Source organism: Mustela erminea, chromosome 4 (assembly GCF_009829155.1).
Source record: "Mustela erminea isolate mMusErm1 chromosome 4, mMusErm1.Pri, whole genome shotgun sequence".
Classification (NCBI taxonomy): Eukaryota; Metazoa; Chordata; class Mammalia; order Carnivora; family Mustelidae; genus Mustela; species Mustela erminea.
In genome coordinates, this window is record NC_045617.1 from 55,720,624 (window position 1) to 55,742,643 (window position 22,020).

The 22,020-nt window shown below is 34.5% G+C and overlaps 1 protein-coding gene across 1 annotated transcript in view; it reads right to left on the reverse strand.

Moving 5' to 3' along the window:
- Nucleotides 1-22,020, reverse strand: part of STXBP5 (syntaxin binding protein 5) — a 175,268-nt gene that overhangs the window by 127,642 nt on the left and 25,606 nt on the right. The window contains 1 exon segment of the mRNA XM_032339296.1: nucleotides 20,670-20,770. Coding sequence (XP_032195187.1) covers nucleotides 20,670-20,770 — 101 coding nt within the window.

A 22,020-nucleotide genomic window follows, 5' to 3' on the forward strand; every position in this document is an offset into this window, starting at 1 on the left:
CTTCTACTCCTCTAGCAACTCTCAAATATAAAATATAGTATTTTTATTAACTATAGTCACTGGCAGTTTCTTAAGAAGTTAAACATAAAAATACTCTATGATGGATCCATTCCATTCTTAGGCACTGACCCAAGGAAAAGAAAAGAAAAACATAGCTCTATACAAGACTTATACACATATGTTCCATAGCAGCTTTATAATAGCCAAAAACTGGAAACAATCCAAGTATCCAAATGTCCGTCAACAGGTAAATGGATGAACAATTGTTATGTACCTATAACAAGATACTATTTAATAGTAAAAAGGAATAAACTACTAATATGTGCAAAAACATTGATGAATCTCGAAAGTCCTTATCCTGAGGGGGAAAAGCCAGATAAAAATACATACTGTATAATTCTATTTATATATAATTTATATGCAATAGGAAATGCAAACAAATCTATTTTAACAGAAAGCAGATCATGGTTACCTGGAGATTGTGGAGATGGAAGTTAGAAACAGAACAGGGGAGGGATAACCACAAGGAAACATTCTGGGGTGATTTGTATGTTTGTTACCTTGATTATGATGACAGTTTCGTGGGTATATATATGTGTCAAAATGTATCAAATTGACACTTTACGTATGTACAGCTTATTGTAGGTAAATTATACCCTCAATAAAGCTGTTTTAAAATTTTGTGTTTTCAGAGATTTGTGGATTTAGCGATTATGAAAAAAGAATGTGATTTTCTGATAATATGTAGGCATAAGCTCTGGAATTAGACTGCCTATATTCAATTTCCAGCTCTGTCGCTCATGAGCCTGAGAATTTAGGTAAACCACTCAATCTTTCAGAGCCTCAGTTTCAAAGCAGTAAAGGACATCTACCCAGACAGTGTTCCACTGAGGATCAAATAAGACTAAGCATGCCAGATGCTTAAAATGGCTCCTGAAACAGATAAGTGTTCAACAAATGTTAGCTAATTATTACTAAGTGATAGTCTACCAACTAGAAGTTCAAGGCAAATTTTAACTATCTGAAGTACATAAAAGAGCAACAACAAACCAGGTATAAAATGAACAAATAAACATAAAAACAACCATTTCATTCGAAATGTGTGATAAACTAGAACATGAATAGAGCAAAACGTCTTGAAAATTGGAAAATAATTTTAACATAAATAAGCCAAAATAATGACCTGATAACAACAAAAACAAAATCAGAAACACCCAACTTCTGGATAAGTTCCACTACTTTGCAATTCTTTATTCTTCACTGCTACAAAGCAGTAGTTACTGACTTAACACAATTACATGACCCAACTTTGACTTTAATTCTTACAAAATTATTTACATAATATGCTTCAAATACTTAAACTTATACTTTAACAGTAGAGATTCTGAATATAGTCATATAATATTTTCTATTCCCAGTACAACAGCATACTGTAGTTTTTTCTCAAATATTTAAGGGAACAAAGAATAAATTTTTCAATGTTCAGCAAAATATCTGGAACTTTCCCATAGATTCACTTTTTCAATATTAGCTGCCATCATAAGTTTTTTCTCAATTATAAAACCAACTTATATAGCTGAAAAATTTAAAGCATCTTTGTTTTGTGGAAGTGAAAACAAACTACTATTTAACATTTTAAGAAGGAACTTAATTAAAATTTTCATTTAATATCCATCACCAAGACTTTAACATGGTCCATAGAATGAGTCTTTTATAGAAATAACGGGAAAATTACTCTGCTCCATAACTATCTTCATTATTTGACTCAGTTAAAGGAGGGGGAAGAGAAATGTTTTTATTATAATTGAGAATTTCTTAAATAGCAAATTCTGAACAAATGAGAATAGAAATAGTAAGAAAACTAAAATTCCATATTGCAACCAAATAAAACATCATGCCATTGATTTAGGAAAAGGCCAATAAGAAAATGTGGTCCCCCAAGACAAACTACTAGAAAAAGCAGCTCAATCAACATGACCTACTAAGAAGTGAAAGATCATAAATTTGTGGGCAATTTAATCAGTCACCAAAATATAAAACTGGTTGTTGAGACAAACTGGACTTATTATACATATTTAATGGGCTCTTTTAGTATTTGTTATACAAAATGACTATATTTCATTGTTTAATAAAATAAAAATCTAGGGTCCCTGGGTGGCTCAATCAGTTAAGTGTCTTCCTTTGGCTCAGGTCATGATCTCAGAGTTCTGGGATCGAAGCCTGTGTCCGGCTCCCTGCTCAGATGGGAGTCTGTTTGTCTCTCTGCACCCCCTTACTCATGCTGGCACACTCACTCTCTCTCAGGTAAATTAAATCTTTAAAAAAAATTAGCTTTCTTTGTTGAAAGTTTAAAGAAGACTTAAAGCATAACTGTTCAGGCTTTAAAGTAATAAATTGATGAAAAGATTGTATTATTTAAAAGGAGTCACACTGATTGGAGCACTTAAAACTATACAGATACACACATATGTGTGTATACATATATATGTGTGTGTGTGTGTGTGTGCATATCTAGATGTATATATATGTATACATGTATATGTGTGCATTGCGTATATGTGTAGACAAAGAGATTTGTTGTTTATGATTTTGTGAAAGTGATCCATAATAGAAAGCTAGTATTTTTCAGTAAAAGCAGTCATGAAACAAGTGGCACAAAATAGCCATGAGACAAAAAGATTTCTTGAAGAGTTTAGATCAACAGATGCAAAGAAACACTGAAAATAGTTTCAACAATGAAGTAAATTATCACTATACTACTACAGTAATATCCCCCAAGAGATCTCCTTTCCCTCCCTGAATCCACTCCCTTGTACAGTCTCTCCCAACACTGATTCTAGGATCTTATGACTTGCAATGGCCACTGAGACATTAGCAGCTCTGCCACAAGCAAAGATTTGAAAAGCACTTGCACACTGGGGCTTGTTCTCTTTCTTATGCTTTTAGAACCCAGGAACCATATGATGAAGCCCAAACTAACCTGTTGGGAGACTCTGGCCCAGCCCACAGCCAGTATCAACCAACAGACATGGAAGGAAAACTACAGATCATCCAATCCAATTGAGCAGCCAAATAACTATGGCTGCATAAGTGAGTACAGGGTAAAGACTCCCTGTGCTAATAAGCTCACCTCAAGTACTGACCTACAGAAATGTAAGCAAACAAAATGGCTGTTATTTTAGCCTTTCAAATTTTGGGATGTTTTGATATGCAAGCAATAGATAACTGACCTGTTATTTAACATAATCTGTTCAGCCAAAATCTTTTTATATGAAGTTATAAAAACATACAGGAAAAACAAATTCTTATATTTCTTAGAATTAAATTAAAAAGACCCTGGGAAAATTTTAAAACTGCCACCAGTGCATTTATCATAAAGCTCAAACATTACCATTTGGCTGAAACTCATGACTGTTGTTCTTCAAACACTTTGTTATAAAGATTTTTATTATAAGGTGATATAGATCACAGTAAATGAGAGTGACTTTAGTTTTTACTGATACCAGGAGAACAAGTTAATTTAAATTTATGTGCTGACATATGAAAGCATAATGTTATACTGAAAATAATTAAAACAACATAGTTGAGCCTCACATGGAAGACATTAAAACTCAGTAAACACTAGTAAGATCAGATAGTATAAGAACAGTATATTAAATTGAGCCTGAAAAGGAATCTTAAAATGAATAAGGAGCTCCCCCCAACAAAAAAATAGTATGTGGTTGAATCAAGTTTATTAGAAATAATAAATAATCAAGTTGAATTCCCTCAGAGTGTACCTAAATAGAGTTGTATTCTAGTTTGCTCCACAGGACTTAAAAATTGATATACTCATTCTACACAAAGTTGTTACTAGGAACACAATAATTTCTGTATTTGCTTAAGGGACTTAAAAAATGTAACATATTACATGTTAGGAAGTGATATGTATCTCCTATTCACTATTTAGCTTTAGTAAGTCTGTCAAGTACTATATAGTCAACAAGCACCAAATTTGGAAGATTTTTAACAGAAGAACACATGCAGTCTAAGTAATGTTAAAATTAATCATCTATAAACAAGGGCAAAAAACCACATATGTATTTAATCCATAAGGACATATGAACAAATAAGCTCTTCTACATGCTTATATCCCATTAAATCAGCCCAACATGACAGGAAAAACACCACCACTTTTATATTCTCAGCAAATATTACACTTTTATGTAATAAGTATTTCATTCATTAAATGAACAAATAAACTACATAAAATGTGAGAATTTATTATGTTAATTAACAAAACAATCAGATATACCTGATTTAGTACCTCTCTATCCACATGGTTGGGCCTAATTTAAACCATTATTACTGACTGTTTTCAAAGCCAAGAGAAATCACATCATTATCTTACTTGGAAGACTCTGATGGCTTCCTATCTTCTACCATAATGCTCCCTAAATTTTTAGTGACACTTGGTGTAAGTATATCTGGGAAAAGGGTATAGAGTTATAGTGTACTGAATTTGGCCAACTATTACTCAGAATCCTCTTCCACATTCTCCTCTATGCCTTCCTGTTCTGCAGATACGAAAAAGCTAAAACTTCTATTTCCCAGATTCTTCCATAGCTAAAGTTCCAGATGAGATTAAGTTTCTACTAAATGGATGTGCTTGAGATCTTCAGGCAAAAGACAGGCACAGACCATCTTTCTGTTGCTGTTTCTGCTGACAAGGGCATTCAAGGAAACCTGAATGGCAAGAGGTACTTATGACAGCAGTGGGGACCAGATACAGCATTCCAGAGCATTTTTTTTTACATGAATTACTTAAATTCAATTAATTGATTCTATTTACAATAGCACCAAAAACCATAAGATACCTAGGAATTAACCTAACCAAAAAGGTAAAGGCTCTAAACTCTACAAACTACAGAATACATATGAAAGAAATGGAATGAGACATAAAGAGATGGAAAAACAGTCCATGCTCATGGACTGGAAGAGTAAACATTGTTAAAATGTCTATGCTGCCCAGAGCAATCTATTTTCAATGCCATCCCTATCCAAATACCATTGGCATTTTTCACAGAGCTGGAATAAACAATCCTAAAATTTGTATGGAACCAGAAAAGACCCTGAATCACCAGAGGAATTTTGAAAAAGATAACCAAAATTGAGGGCATAATGATGCCTGACTTCAAGCTATATTACAAAGCTGCGATCATCAAGACAACATGGTATTGGCAGAAAAACAGATACATAGATCAATGGAGCAGAACAGAGATCCCAGAAGGGACCCTCAACGCTATGGTCATCTAATCTTCGACAAAGCAGGAAAAAAATACCCAATGGGGAAAAAAAAAATCTTTTCAGTAAATGGTGCTGGGAAAATTGGACAGCCACATGCAAACGAATGAAACTGGACCATTCTCTTATACAACACACAAAGATAAACTCAAAGTGGATGAAAGACCTTCATGTGAGAAAGGAATCCATCAAAATTCTAGAGGAGAACATAGGCAGTCACCTCTTCAACATTGGCCACAGCAACTTCATTCAAGATATGCCTCCAAAGGCAAGGGAAACAAAAGCAAAAATGAACTTCTGGGACTTCAACAAAATAAAAAGCTTCTGCCTGCACAGCAAAGGAAACAATAAACGAAACTAAAAGGCAACCCACAGAATGGGAGAAGATATTTGCAAATGACACTACAGGTAAAGGGCTGGTATCCAAGATCTATAAAGAACTTCTCAAACACCCAAAAAACAAATAATCCAGTCAAGAAATGGGCAGAAGACATGAACAGACACTTCTCCAAAGACATACAAATGACTAACACAGACACATGAAAAAATGTTCAACTTCACTAGTAGTCAGGGAAATACAAATCAAAACCACAATGAGATACCTACCACCTTATACCCATTAGAATGGCAAAAATTAACAATGCAGGAAACAACAAATGTTGGTGAGTATGTGAAGAAAAGGAATGAACCCTCTTACACTGTTGGTGGGAATGCAGACTGATACAGCCACTCTGGAAAACAGTATGGAGGTTCCTCAAGATGTTAAAAATAGAGCTACTCTATGACCCAGCAATTGCACTACTAGGCATTTACACTAAAGATACAGATGTAGTGAAAAGAAGGGGCACATCACCCCAGTGTTTATAGCAGCAATGTCCACAACAGCCGAACCGTGGAAGGAGCAGAGATGAATGGATAAAGAAAATGCCGTTCATATATACAATGGAATATTACTCAGCCATCAGAAAAGATGAATACCTACCATTTGCATCGACATGGATGGAACTGGAGGGGATTATGCTAAGTGAAATAAAGCAAGCAGAGAAACACAATTATCATATGGTTTCATTCATATGTGGAACATAAGGAATAGCATAGAGGGCCATAGGGGAAGGGAGGAAAATCTGAGGGAGAAGAAATCAGAGAGGGAGAAAAACCATGAGAGGGACTGGACTCTGGGAAACAAACTAAGGTTACAGAAGGGAAGGGGTGGGGAAGATGGGGTATCCAGGTGATGGGTATTAAGGAGGGTATGTGTGGTGATGAGCACTGGGTATTACATGCAACTAATGAATTGTTGAACACTACATCAAAAACTAATGATGTACTATATGTTGGCTAACTGAACATTTAAAAAAAAAAACAAAACAGAAGAGCATTCAGAGCTGTACTCCTGAAATTCAAGTACCAAGAGGCAGTTGTATGGCAGTAATTGTAATTCCTGAAACTCAATAGTTCTAGCACCCTTCTCGGTATTTTGTAAACAGCTACATTCCTAAACTGAATCCCCTTATACTTAATACCTACAGTGGTTTCTACTCCTGCACTGAATCCTTATTCACATACCAGGAAATGCACCAATCTGTAGCTTATCTATATGATGGTCTAAATGACCAAAAAATACCCACTTATAATGTATCTTGTTCAGACAATGTTATTCATTTCAAGATTTAAAGTTGGAAAAAGGTTGAGAATATCACTTTCTTATAATTATATAAAAGGCCTTCCATGAAGCAGACCTTTTCTACATTTCTAAAATTATCCTCTCTGGGACTACTAGCCATGTTTTACTAGATATAGTGCCCTACACATGTGAGATTTCTTCATGGCTATGCATCTGAACATTAATAGAAAGTCCCTTTGCCCTTTGTTAATATAGGAAATTTCCACCAATCCTACAGATCTGTTCACATGGGCTCCTTTGTAATGCTTTACCTAAAATTTTAAAAACGTGGTGATACATCCTTTTGCTGGTTAGTCTTCCAAATTTCACATGAAAATTTCACTACATATTATATCACACTTTCCACTGCATTATAATTTGGCATTTCACCTCCCTTAGTCAGTTATAACTTCCATGTCTCTCCAGAATTTACCACAGTATTTGCATGCACCAGAATCTCAATCAATGTTTACCAAGTGAATGCACAAGATGATTTTAAAAAGAAGGTATTAGATATTTTTCTCAAATTAACTGTACCTTCCTACTCTCCTGTTATTAGAAGAAAACTTAAGTTTGCAATAATGAACATGGAAATGTATTAAAAATAACAGCAGAGTCAGCTGAAAGCAATTTATAAATCTGTTCAAAGGATTTCCTTTCTATTTACAGTCTCATATCTTTTCTGATAAACTGTCATAGCTACTTTAAAAAAACTTCATCATATCTATAACCCAGCAGTACAATGTAACAAATATTTTGAAAAATAAGCTTCAGAAATTCTTGAAGTTCATTTTACATTTGTATTGTTTTATTCATTACATCTCAGTTTTTATGAAACATTAAAGAACATTTGAAAATATGTCCAAATAAATCATGCTAACCTTTCTTGTTAAATCAGACCTTAATATCAATGACTATTTTTTTAAAAACTGAATATCAGTAAATAAAACAGTGAATATCAAATATGGAAATGTATATATCATCTATACCAAAATAACATCTGAAAAAACTGTCCCTGTTATGTGGTGAATTTAAGTTGTTTTTAATGATCTTACCTTGAGAAATAAAAATGCCAGAGTATTTTATATAACATATGTTATGATAAACAAAAGTTGCTGGTATTCATCAGCAACTGTTAACTATACCTTTCTTTGCATTTTTGTATTAGATTGACCTTTATTGTACAGACAGGTATACTCTAAATATCTTCCAATCTATGGCTATGTATTTTTAATTATTAAAGCTTCTCTCTTTCCTTAAATATATATGTGTGTGTGTGTGTGTGTGTATACATCTATCACAATATATATAGCAAGATATATATACTAGAAATAGGACATTATTTGTACATTCATACAAACTATCTAAAATGATTTTTTTAAAGATTTCATTATTAAGTAACCTGTACACCCAAAATGGGGCTTAGACCCAAAACATGCTCCATGGACTGAGCCAGCCAGGAACCTCTTGAAAGATTTTTTTATTAATTTTTTAATTATGTGTGCCTCTCCTCCAAATTGTATTCTAAGTCATATTAATAACCTGGATAACATATCCTTTCATATTTTTTCCTTAATGTTCATAAAATACACATATAAGCCATGAAGAACTGGGGGGGGGGGAGTTACCGTTTTTTAAAAGTACAATGCAAATTACTCTGAATTTTGTATTCTTTTTGTAGATGTGGTTTGTCTTTTAACTTTGGTAAGTGTGTTATACAGAACTGTTAATCCTTTCCAATACAGTTGGTGCTTTTCTGTGCATATTATTTAAGGACACCCTGTCCAGATCTTAAAAATACTCCCTGTATAACATTCTCCCAAGTTTTATTTTTCCTGTGGTCATTTTACATTAAAATCTTTAACTGATTTACAATTTATTTTAGTTATGAGGTAGAAACACTTTTCCCATTTAGATAAGAGTCATCACAGCATTTTTTTATTTACTGCATTTTTTTGTTTGTTTGCAATACCACCTCTGTAATATGAAAAGTGTGTGTGTGTTTCTCTTCATATATATGTTTGAGGAGTTTGCTCACTGTGTTCTGATCCAAGATCTATAAAGAACTCCTCAAACTCAACACACACAAAACAGATAATCACATCAAAAAATGGGCAGAAGACATGAACAGGCACTTCTCCAAAGAAGACATACAAATGGATAACAAACATATAAAAAAAGGTTCATCATCATTAGCCATCAGGGAGATTCAAATCAAAACCACATTGATATATGACCTTACACCAGTTAGAATAGACAAAATTAACAACACAGTAAGCAAGTGTTGGAGAGGATGTGGAGAATGGGGAACCCTCTTACACTGCTGGTGGGAATGCAAGTTGGTGCAGCCACTTTGGAAAACAGAGTGAAGACTCCTTAAAAAATTAAAAGTAGAGCTATCCTATGACCCTGCAATTGCACTACTGGGTATTTACCCCAAAGATACAGATGTAGTGAAAAGAAGGGCCATATGTACCCCAATGTTCATAGCAGCAATGACCAAGTTGCCAAACTGTGGAAAGAACCAAGATGCCTTTCAGTGGACGAATGGATAGAGAAGATATGGTCCATATATACAATGAAGTATTATGCCTCCATCAGAAAAGAAGAATACCCAACTTTTTTATCAACATATCAACATGGTAGGGACTAGAAGAGATTATGCTGAGTGAAATAAGTCAAGCAGAGAAAGTCAATTATCATATGGTTTCACTTACTTGTGGAGCATAAGGAGTAACATGGAGGACACTGGGAGATGGGGAGGAAAAATGAGTTGGGGGAAATTGGAGGGAGAGACAAACCATGAGAAACTGTGGAGTCTGAGAAACAAACAGTTTTGGAAGGGCGGGGAGTGTGGGCTTGGGGGTGGCTGGTGGTGGATATTAAGGAGGTCACGTATTGCATAGAGCACTGAGTGTGGTGTATCAACAATGAATTTTGGAACACTGAAAAAAAAATAATAAAAGTTCTATTCTAACCTCACAAAGGAATATAGATGTCCTGGGACACCTGGGTGGCTTAGTTGTGTCTGCCTTTAGCTCAGTTGGGGGTCCAGGAATGGAGCTCAATATCAGGCTCCCTGCTCAGCAGGGAGTCTGCTTCTCCCTCTCCCTCTGCCCCCTGCCCCTGCCATAACCCACTTGTGTTCTCTCTTTCTGTTGAATGCATGCACACACACCCAAATAAATAAAATCTTTAAAAAATAATAATAAATTTCCCTGTTTTTTAAAAAAAAGTAGAAGTCTTAAAAATATATTAAGAATCATACTTAACAATGAAAGAACTGTCAATATTATCCTAAAATTTTCACAAGCACACAAGAATCTTTAATATTAGGACATCTATTAATGCCACAGATCAACAGGGAAAAAGAGAGGTAAGAAATCACAGAATAATTTTAAAAAGATGCTAAAAAGGTATTCAATTAAAATCTAACTTCCATAATTGACAACCAACTCTGAGAGAAAAAAAAAAATTCTATCTCAAACCAACATCCTATATTATGCTTAACAGTAAAATCTTAGAAGCAATATTATTAAAATTATTACTAAGAAAAAGATACTTGCTATGGAAAATATCATTAACACTTCTATAAGTTTTTGCTAATACAGTAAAGCAAGAAAAGGAAAATAAAAACTTCATCTTCAAAATCACTGCCAAATTATTATATATAGAATTCTGCTGTAGCTCCTAGACATGCTGGTTCAGTAAAAAGAAATCTATTACTCAAAGTTCTTTTTTCTTCCATCTCACTCTTTTTACAAAAATAAAAAAATAAAAACTTTAAAAGCCTTGCTATGGGCCAAAGACCTAGTAGCACTCCAAGGATAATCAAACAACCTAGCTAGTTTGGGATCTATTAGTGGGAGCAATAAAGATTATATATAGAATTAGTCTGGAGCAAATATTCTCATTTTCTTCTGTTTGAGGACTCTCCTTCTTAGCCTATCTCCCAGGTAACCCACACAGTCTGTGAAGCATCATGCCTTCTAGATTAAGGAGATTCCCCATTTTCTGCAAAGGCAAGGGGGTAACAATCAATCTATAATTTTTTGAGCATTTACTAAATATCAGGCATTGTGACTGGTATTGGAAATAAAAATATATATATAAAATTTATATATTTTTATATATAGAATATTATATATATGTACATATATATATATATATATATACACACACACACACGGTTTATGTTCTAATCTCCAAAACAATCACAGAACCAAGAAAATTACAGTAAGAACAGTATGTGCTATTGTGCTATTTTAGGGAAAGATCATGATACTATGGTGTAATACAAAAGAGGCACAGAACCCAGACTAAGGAACTTACAGAAAAAACTAAATGAAATGACAAACACAAGTTAACCATGAACAAGAATAGTAAGTGTGTTCGAAGCAGGGAGATCAGCTCACACAAACAGGGAGGAGAGAAGATCATTCTTTAAAAAGGAAAAAAAAAAAAAAGGTAAAGTCAAGGTGACTAGATTATAATGCATAAAAAGACGGAGAAGCATAGTGAAATGAATTATGGTAATAAGTAGAGTCATAGACCTTATAAGACCTTTAAGGGAATGCTAAGTATTTAAGAGTATCAACTTCATTTTGAAGGCAGTGAAATACAGTGGACAGTTGTTTACCTACCTAACATCCATTCCACAGTCCACTTCTTTCTAACATTATTCAGATGTTCATTAGAGCTCATACCTTCCTCAAGATACCCATACACTTTAGGAGACACTTAAACCAAACTGAGTTCCAGAGGTGAGCCAAACCAACCAGGGTAAATCCATGCATTTGCTGCCATTTTAAGTCAGGTAATCCAAACCTAAAACCAATTAAGATATATTCCATGTGTGAAGGTCAAATGATTTGGGATCTCAATTACATCTGCAAAACCCCTTCATATCAGCACCTTGATTAGAACTGATTGAATAATTAGAAGGTGTGTGTATACCAGGGGGCAACACCTTGGGGACTATCTTAGGATCCTGCTTCTAATAGTCTGCCCATAAGCCTCTGAAGAGTCACATCCCTCCCAAATGCAAAATACATTCACCTGACCCCAACATCTCTAAAGTCTGAACCAATTACAATACCAAGTGCAAGATCTCATTAAAATATCATCAACTCAAACATCCCAAATCTCATCTAAATTTGTTGTAGATGAGTCTTGACTGTAACCCATTAAGCATAGTTCTTGGGCATAATTGCACTCCATCTGTGGATCTAGGAAACTAAAGAGACAGTTTGCCCCCAAGACTCCCAGCATTCAATGGTAGGACAAACAGAGGGTAACAATTATAGAAACTCCTGTTCAAAATGGGGAAAAGTGGAAGGTAAAAAGGAGTCACTGGTCCTTAACAGTTTTGAAATCTAGGGCAAATGTTGAATTTTTCTTAATTAGGTTTCCAAGTCTGGAAATAATCCTCTGTAGCTCTTAGCTCCACCCTCTGCCTTTTTCATCCAAGACAGCACTTGCCTGGAGCCTTTATCACCTGCTACTGGCAGCAGCCTCCTTTCTTTTCGTATTGTCTTTCAGGCCACGCTGGCAATATTCTGCTACATAATTTTCACAAACTGTGCATCTTAAAGCATTCTAAAGGTTCTTTGTTTTGATTGAAAAGATCTGTGAAGGGATGCCTGTGTGGCTCAGTGGGTTAAGCCTCTGTCTTCGGTGGATCAAGCCCCGCATTGGGCTCTCTGCTCGGTGGGGAACCTGCTTCCCCCTCTCTCTCTGTCTGCTTGTGATCTCTCTAACAAATAAATAAATAAAATCTTTAAAAAAAAAAAAATCTTTGAAGCATACCCACAATCTCTTAAGAGTCCTTTGTGTAACTGAATACTTTGGCCCTTGTCTTCAGGAGATTTTTAGTAAAAAGCTGTTCAACCACACCTTCAAGGTTTTCTCTAAGCCACACTGAGAAACAATCTTTTTACCAGCTGGACCAGTGTAGGCATTTCCTAAATCATCAAGTCCTGGTTCCCTTAATAATTCTTCCCTCAATTTCTTTCTTTCCTCTTGCATTTTTTTTTCTCTTGCATTTTATTATAAAGCAGCAAGAAAAAAATCAGGTGGCTCCTTCATCTCTTTCCTTGGTAATCTCCTCAACTAAATATCTAAATTAATCACTTACACATTATGCAAGAGATAATTTTGTTATGCTTCCCACCATTATATAACAAGGACCCACTTCATTTCCAAAAACACGTTCCCCACTTCTAAGTTCTCTCTCAATGGCAGCAGTCTCCAAATCTAGAGCTCCACAGCTTACCCAAAAAAATTTAGACACAAAATTTATAGACATAAAATCTATCACATTCCTCAAATTTTTCAACATCTATTCACTGACCAGTTCCAAAGCAACTTCCACATTTTCAGATATTTGATATGGTAGCATCTCACTTCTAGGTACCAAAATCTGTATTAGGGTTTTTTGTTTTTGTATTTGTTTATTTATGTTTTAACAAATTACCACCCAAAAAACTAAAACGAAAACCAAAAACATTTATTCTTTGTTTCTATAGGTCAGAAGTCCAGGCACTGTATGACTCAGAGCCTCTATTCAGTCTCACAAGGCTGAAATACAAACATTAGCCAGGATGCATTCCTGTGTCCCTTTCTGGAGGTTCTAGGAAGAATCAGCTCTGAAGCTTTTCCATGTCACTAGTAGAAATCAGTCCCATGCGGTTGTAGGACCCAATATCCCTTGTACTGAACATCCCTCTCAGGTTCTGAACCTCTGCCAGGAAGAGTCTATTGTCACTTGCTTCAATTAAGTTTACTGAGAATAATCACCCTATCCTAAGGTCAATTAATTGGGACCTCAATTACATCTACAAAATGCCTTCACCTAGATTAGTGTTTGTGTGATGGTGCAGACACAGGGAGCAGAAATCTTGGGATGCATCTTAAAATTCTGCCTACCATACATGTATGTTCAGGAATGGAACTGTTGGGTCATGGATTATGTAAATACCACAAAAAAATTTTCTAAATTGACTAACAATACTCCCACTAGCAGACTAGGGGAAGTTCCAACTGTGTCACATCCAAGACAGTATTTTAGCCATTCTGATAGATGTGTAGTGATATCTGGTTGTAGTATCAGTTTGCATTTTCCTCATGACTGATGTCTGTCTTCCTTTAAAAGAAGTCAGTATATTAAAAAAAAATTGAAGGATTGGATTAGTTATTCTATTATGGGTTTTTAACTTAACCTTCTAAAATGACATTGGCCCATATTGTGTAATAGTTATTTAATGTCTGGGCCTCTGATGTAAGCTATTCAAGCATTTTATTCATCTTTGTTATCCTAAATACCTAGCATAATCCCTGGCACATAGAAAGCACCTAATGTTTGGTGAACTGAATGTAATTTACCTTCTAAAAAAAAATTTTTTTTTTCATTTCTAGATTTAAAGAACTGCTCCCACTCTATATTCCTCCTAGGTCAATCAATAATGTTATAGAAGCCAACCTTTTTTTAGCTGTCTAAGACACAATTTGTCTGAGCCACTATTACATTATATAGTTGGAAGACTAATATATGCCCTAACTCTACCTACCATTAATATACCATACTGAATAAACTCTATTCATTCATTATTCTGAATTCATTATTTTTCACATGCTTTAGGTCATTGTGCCTATTAGGAGAGATAAATTATTCTTATATTCACCTTTGATTATGTATCCCTCTCCTTCCATATAACCTTTTTTTTTTAAGATTTTATTTATTTATTTGACAGAGAAAGACCGCCAAAGAAGGAACACAAGCAGGGTAGTAGGAGAGGGAGAAGCAGGCTCCCTGCTCAGCAGGGAGCCCGATGCGGGCTCCAGACCCCAGAATTCTGGGATCATGACCTGAGCCAAAGGCAGACAGATGCTTAATGACTGAGCCACCCAGGTGCCCCAATATTTTTATACCTGAATACATTATAAGGACCTTGTGAAACCTGATCAGTCTCTTTGGATATCTCTCCCAATTTCCTTGTCAGAATTTCTTTGTTATTATAGATAATTTTATTCTAGGAAGTTATCCAAACACTTCCTAACCATCTTTCCTTTTACAGTCTCAAGGTCATCAAATTACAATCATCTTCCCTCTGAACACTGGCGGTTTTCTTCTTTCTTTTTAAATTTTGTCTCAGGACTTGCTTCCCTAAAAACTAGCAAGGTGACTCATCACATCCACAGAATTCCAAAATAACTCTCTTCATGGATTAGAATTAGATGCAAAATAGTATATCCCTCTGTCAGGCTGCCTAACAGCCTGTGTTCCATTCCATTTCTGTGTTCTAGTCCTGAATTTCCTAACACGAAATCACCCTCATTTTTAATGCTTGTACACTTTCATTAAGCTGCTTTTAAAGAAAAATATTTTGCCGATATGATGTAATTACCACAAAAACTGTAATACTAGGTCTCTAAGTTGTTCCAATATTATGATTAATTTTTTTTCTTGTTAAATATGTGCAGTGAATTAATTCAAAATCTTTGGAAGACCTGTATAGATTTTTTGGGGCTGGTATCTAGCCAAATATTCTTTTAAAGCTATGCCCGGTTCATGTGCATACCGAGCAAATTATAAACCTCATAAGTATGCAAAGCACAATATTTAGGTAATAGTTTAATAAGATTATAATGGTATAAATTCGTTTTTATTTCTACAATAATTTACTTTTGCTACTAAGAAAATCGGACGTGGGGCGCCTGGGTAGCTCGGATGGTTAAGCCTCAAACTCTAGGTTTTGGCTCAGGTCCTAATTTCAGAGTCATAAGAACAAGCCCCACAGCATCCAGCTCTGCGCTCAGTGGTTGATGTCGGAGGGGTCTACTTCTCTCCTCCTCCCTCTCCCATTCCTGCACACTGGCACGTTCTCTCTATATTAAAAAATTTAAAAAAAAAAAAGAAAATCTGATGCTACAGTAGCAGTCACTCCCTGAAGTACCTTACAAGCACCAAATTTTCTACTACAGTCATGGTATCTAAACACATCATTCCATTTGTCAAATAGTTTTTTTCTTAAGGACTTTGGACATTGATAATTGTTAGGAGGAACTTTCTGCTTATTAATATATTCCATATATTATATTCTCCTAACCATTAGTTTAGAATGCATGCACGCTTACTTTATTCTCTAAACCAATATCATCAAATGAACATCAAATGAACAGATATAAATGTGTTAGAATAAAATAAAAATATCTTAAAAGACATGTATTAATTTCAATATTAAAGACTCAGCTATTCAGTGTCTTAACATATTTATAGAGAAAAACTCTACTCTTTGAAATTTCACTTAGAGAAACTTTTCTTGACCCCAGAGACTAAATAACATTTATGTGAAAGAATATTATGAACAACAAAGAATTACACAATTAGAGATATATTAGACAATAATAGGTTCTAAATAGGAAAGCCCAGAAATACAAATTTAGTCCTTACTCTTAAAATGCTCCATATATTTTTATTTAAGAACTGTTCTGCAAAAACTTAACATGGCTGAGAATCCTCGTCATGGTAACAATGGTGATGAAAAAAAGACTAGCAGTTAGTTGTAATTGCTTACAAAGCCATCAATTCCTCCCAGTTAAACTTTCTTTAAAGAAAAAAAAAAAAAACCCACAAAGCTAAATGGAACATACTCTGATTAAGAAAATAAAACAAACAAACAAAAAAAAAACCTGCCATACAGAATTTTACTTGTCAAATTCTCATTTTCCACCAAAGCCAAAAAACCTCTCCTTTGTGTATAAAGCCATGAAGAGCCAATATCATTGCTTCTAATGATTTTCCAATGTCAATTAGTTGTTTCTATAAAGACTGTCTAAGTAAAATCTCTGGTATAGCTAATGCAGATACCTCAAATTACAAATTATTACTTTTAGTAAATCCAATAGTTTTATTTTTTTTTAAGATTTTCTTTTTTTCTTTTTTATTCTTTCTAAGATTGCTTATTTCTTTTTTTGATAGAGAGAGACACAGAGAGAGAAGTAACACAAGCAGGTGAAGTGGGAGAGGGAGAAGCAGGCTTCCTGCCAAACAGGGAGCCCACGGGGTCAATCCCAGAACTCTGGGATCATGACCTGAGCCAAAGGCTCATGACTGAGACACACAGGCACCCTAAAGATTTTATTTATTTATTTGACAGAGAGACACAGTGAGAGGGAACACAAGCAAGGGGAGTGGGAGAGGAAGAAGAAGGCTTCCTGTGGAGCAGGGAGCCAGATATGGGACTCAATCCCAGGAACTGGGATCATGAGCTGAGCTGAAGGCAGACGTTTCTGAGCCACCCAGCCACCCCCCCAATACCTTTAAAAAACAAAAACTATACAGGTGATTTCTAAGGAACTATTTTAAGTGCTTTCTATGTATTATTTATTTTATACATATTAACTTTATAACATGAACCTTAGGGTTTTCATGAGATAATTATTATCCATTTTACAGATAACAAAACTGATATAGTTAGTAGGTGATGGCGCTATGCATTAAGATTCAACATAGGCAATTAGGTCCAGAGCCTGAACGCTTAACCACTATGGTAGTATAGTACATTGCTTTTCAATATAGAGAAAATTGTATCTCAAGCTAAATAATCAATTATAGTAAGAACTAAACTTGACAATTATACAACCTGGCTGCTAACCAATGAGGAAATTTATAAGTTTATGTTATCCCCCAACTCAAATTAATTCTATGGAAATTGTGATACAGATTTATTTAGTATGAAGAAATGTCATATTATTGGGCATCTGGGAAGCTAAGCTTACCTAAACTTTGACCAAGACCCTAAGGGTAAGGTCCAAGTCTGTCTTCTTTACAAATGCATGCTCAGCAGCTAGCATTAAGCTAGAACAAAGTAAGTGTTCTATAATCACCTATAGAATAAATGGGGATAAGAGGAAGCTGTTTCAACATAAAGAAATGATAAAGATTACATATATCACAGAGGAACATTTTCCACAAATTACAAAACCAAACACACAAAACAGTGAAGTAACATGCCCAATTTCATATAGTTAAATCAAGATATGAGACTTCCAATTTCCATGTTTTTTTCCTTAAATACCATAAAGGTGAAATTCTACCAAAATATCCATATTATATAGTACCGAACTATACTCTTATAAATAGTTGGAATAGAAAATTTTCATATTCTATGTATTTTAGCACAATTTTTAAGTCAAAACTAGAAAAAAAATCCACATTATGAAAAAATACAACTTAAATCACTACATATAGTTTCTATTTATATATTTCTACACTACTAAGAAAATTTACTTATAAAAATAAGACAATATTATGATTAAACTTAAGTTTAATTATTTAACAATTGTTCAAAATGTAATGAAATAGCTACTTATAAATTTTTGTATTTTTCCTACCTTTCCTAGTTTCAGAAGTAAAAATCCAAATAGCATAAAAATGAAATGGAGTAATAGCTACCCCCTGACCCGACATTTACCCTAAAGAAAAAGAAGGGCCATATGTACCCCAATGTTCATAGCAGCAATGTCTACAATAGCTGAACTGTGAAAAGAGCCAAGATGCCCTTCAACAGATGAATGGATATAGAACATGTGATCCACTGGGTGCCTGGGTGGCTCAGTGGGTTAAGCCTCTGCTTTCGGCTCAGGTCATGATCCCAGAGTCCTGGGATTGAAGCCCGCATCAGGCTCTCTGCTTGGCAGGGAGCCTGCTTCCCCTTCTCTCTCTATCTGCCTGCCTCTCTGCCTACTTGTGACCTCTCTCTGTCAAATAAAAAAATAAAATCTTTAAAAAAAAAAAAAAGAATATGTGGTCCATATACACAATAGAATATTATGCCTCCATCAGAAAGGATGAATACCCAACTTTTGTATCAACATGGGTGGGACTGGAGGAGATTATGCTGAGTGAAGTAAATCAAGCAGAGAAAGTCAATTATCATAAGTTTCATTTACTTGTGGAACATAAGAAGTAACATGGAAGACATTAGGAAAAGGAAAGGGAAAGTGAATTGGGGGAAATTAAAAGGGGAGACAAACTACGAAAGACTGTGGACTCCCAGACACAAACTGGGGGTTTTAGAGATGAGGAAGGAGGATGGGTGAGCCCGGTGGTGGGTATTAAGGAGGGCACATATTGCATGGAGCACTGGGTATTGTACATAAACAATGAATCTTGGAATACTCCATCAAAACTAATGATGTATTTTATGGTGACAACATAACAATAAAAAAAAAAAAAAGTCTGAACTGCTATGTTCTCAGCAGACTTTTTAGCCTGCCTATTTTGGAGGGCCACTGTGGGCAAAAACTCAGACTTACAAACTGATCTATTTCTATCACCTGAACAGATTAACATGTATCACAGGAGGAATGGTCTGATCCTTGGATATGCTTTGGGCAGTCTGATGTCTTACTTTCACAGAAGATAGGGCCTAAAGACACTGACCCCACTACATTTAGATGCTACACAGACCCAGATTTCTTAACTTTGGCACATATACACATATACTCACATCTGTTCATGCTTTGAGTACATATATACACACATTTATGTAAATGTTCATATATATATAAAAATAGAGATTCCATAAACAATAGGGCAGGGGCTATATTTCTTGCTCATATTTCATGCCAAAGTAAGTTCCGTATGAATTACAGATAAAGCATAAAAAATGCAAATTTAAGAGCACTGTAAGAAAATATGGGAGAATGTTTAATAAAACTAGGGTGAAAAAGGTCTTTCCAATATACAATGGACTATTACTCAGACATAAAAAAAGAATAAAATCTTGCCAGTTGCAACAACATGGATGGATCTAGAAAGTACAATGTTAAGAGAAATATGTCAGAGAAAGATAAATGCCATAAGATTTCACTTATATGTCAAATTAAAAAAAAAAAATGAAAAGTGAAAAAAAGACCAAAAAAACCCACTCTTAACTATAGAGAACAACTGGTTATCAGAGGGGAGTAGATGGAAGAATGAGTAAAAAAACAGGTGAAGAGGATTAAAAGTACACTTATCACAACGAACACTTATTAATACACAGAATTGCTGAACGACTATATTGTACACCTAAAACTAATGCAACACTCTATGTTAATTATACTGGAATTAAAAAAGAAAAAAAGGTCTTTCAATCAAAACACAAAACTCCCAATTCATGTAAGAGATTTCTGTGACCAACTTTTCTACTTCTACAAATTCATCTCAGAGATATACTTGTATAAATGAAGACATATATGTACCATACTATCTTTCACAATAGAACAAAATTAACAGCGGACCAAAAATGATATAAATATCCATTGACGAAGACTAAATTATGGTACTTCCATGTAATAGAATATCATGTGTTTATGAAAATAACTATGGAAAACTGGCTTGTGCCAATATGAAACAATCTATCAAATATATTGTTGCGTGAACACAAATTATAGGAAAAATATGTAATGGCTTCCCTTTTATGCAAAAAAAGGAGTGCTACCTAGAAATATTTCTGACTATATGCACAAAGTATTACGTGGTTGTCTCTGGAGAGGAAAATGGGTCTGGAAAGGAAGGAATCTTGCTTTTTATTATATATCCTTTGAAGTTCTTGAATTATTTTTCAGATTGTACATAAAGCCTTTCACAAAAAAATAAGTAAGAATAAAATTCAAAGAAAGTATTTCAAAATGGAATAGCAAATACCTTGTACATAGGATAACAGAGAATTCTTACCTTTCTCTGCAAAATTTAAGTGAATGTAGTATGGCAGGTCTCTTTTGACGTAAATTCCATAAATGCAAGGTGTCATCAGCCAAGGCACTCACAAGAGCTCCCTTAAAAATAAAGTATAATATATTTTACATAGAATACATCTTACAAACATTAAAGCTATTAAAGAGCTGCCAAAAAAAAAAAAAAACCTTCCCAAATTTCAAAACTTTCAGCCAATAGATTGTTTTGAGAAACATCTGTCTCACTCAAATTCTAAACAGCAGATGTAATACAGTGTGTTATATGTATATGTTAAAAATGTTGAGGGAAATTGGAGGGGGAGAGACTATGAGAGACTATGGACTCTGAAAATCAGTCTGAGGGTTTTGAAGGGGCAGGGGGCGGGAAGTTTGGTCAGCCTGGTGGTGGGTATTATGGAGGGCACATATTGCATGGAACATTGGGTGTGGTGCATAAACAATGAATCCTAGTACACTGAAAAGTAATTTAAAAAATAAAAAAATTTTAAAAATGTTTTCACTTCTTCAATTTAAAGTACAATCTAGTATCTTACAAACTACAAATATACTAGGATCCAGCTGGATATTATGGTTGATAGCTATGTAAAATTAGAGGTCAGACTATAAGTTACTTGGTCAGTATTGTACATCTTCTTGACCAAAAGAAAAGAAGTAACTTTCCCATTTTATCTGGCTTAAGAAAAATTCTTCATAATGTACTACACCTAGGTCATAATATTTCTACTAGAATGATACAGAAAATAAAGGTAGCATTCAGCACACTACAACTTCAATATCCAAAGGATTGAACAATCAACGAATTTAGAAAATTAAAACATCTGATACTACTAAATACTATTCAGTATGGAGAAGAATCTCTGGCCCTATATGAGAATCACACAGGAGGCTCAATCTTACCCCTGACCTCACAAACCAGAATTATCAGAGCAAGGACCTACATAGGTATATTTGTAAAAATCTTCAGAGGTGACCAGGATTAAGAATCTCTAGACTAAAGTTGATTTATTAAGACATGTACGTGTATTTCCTCAAAGAAGTCAGATTCTTTTCATTTATACTGAGAAAATAAAATAAAATAATGCAACATGAAAAATTTATGTTAATTTCAAAAAAGGATTTGCTGTTCTACTCATTTGGGTTATTATGAGAAATTTTAAAATCTCCTTCCTTTAAACTAAGTTTCTCATTTATCAAAGAGGATTAAAATAGCTCTGAAAATTTACATTAAATGATCTCTCCAAGTCCTTTCCACTCTCAAAATTCTATGAGGGTTACTCTATGGCGTTATTCCTACTGCTACAAAATGACTATCAGCAGAAATAAAGTCCATA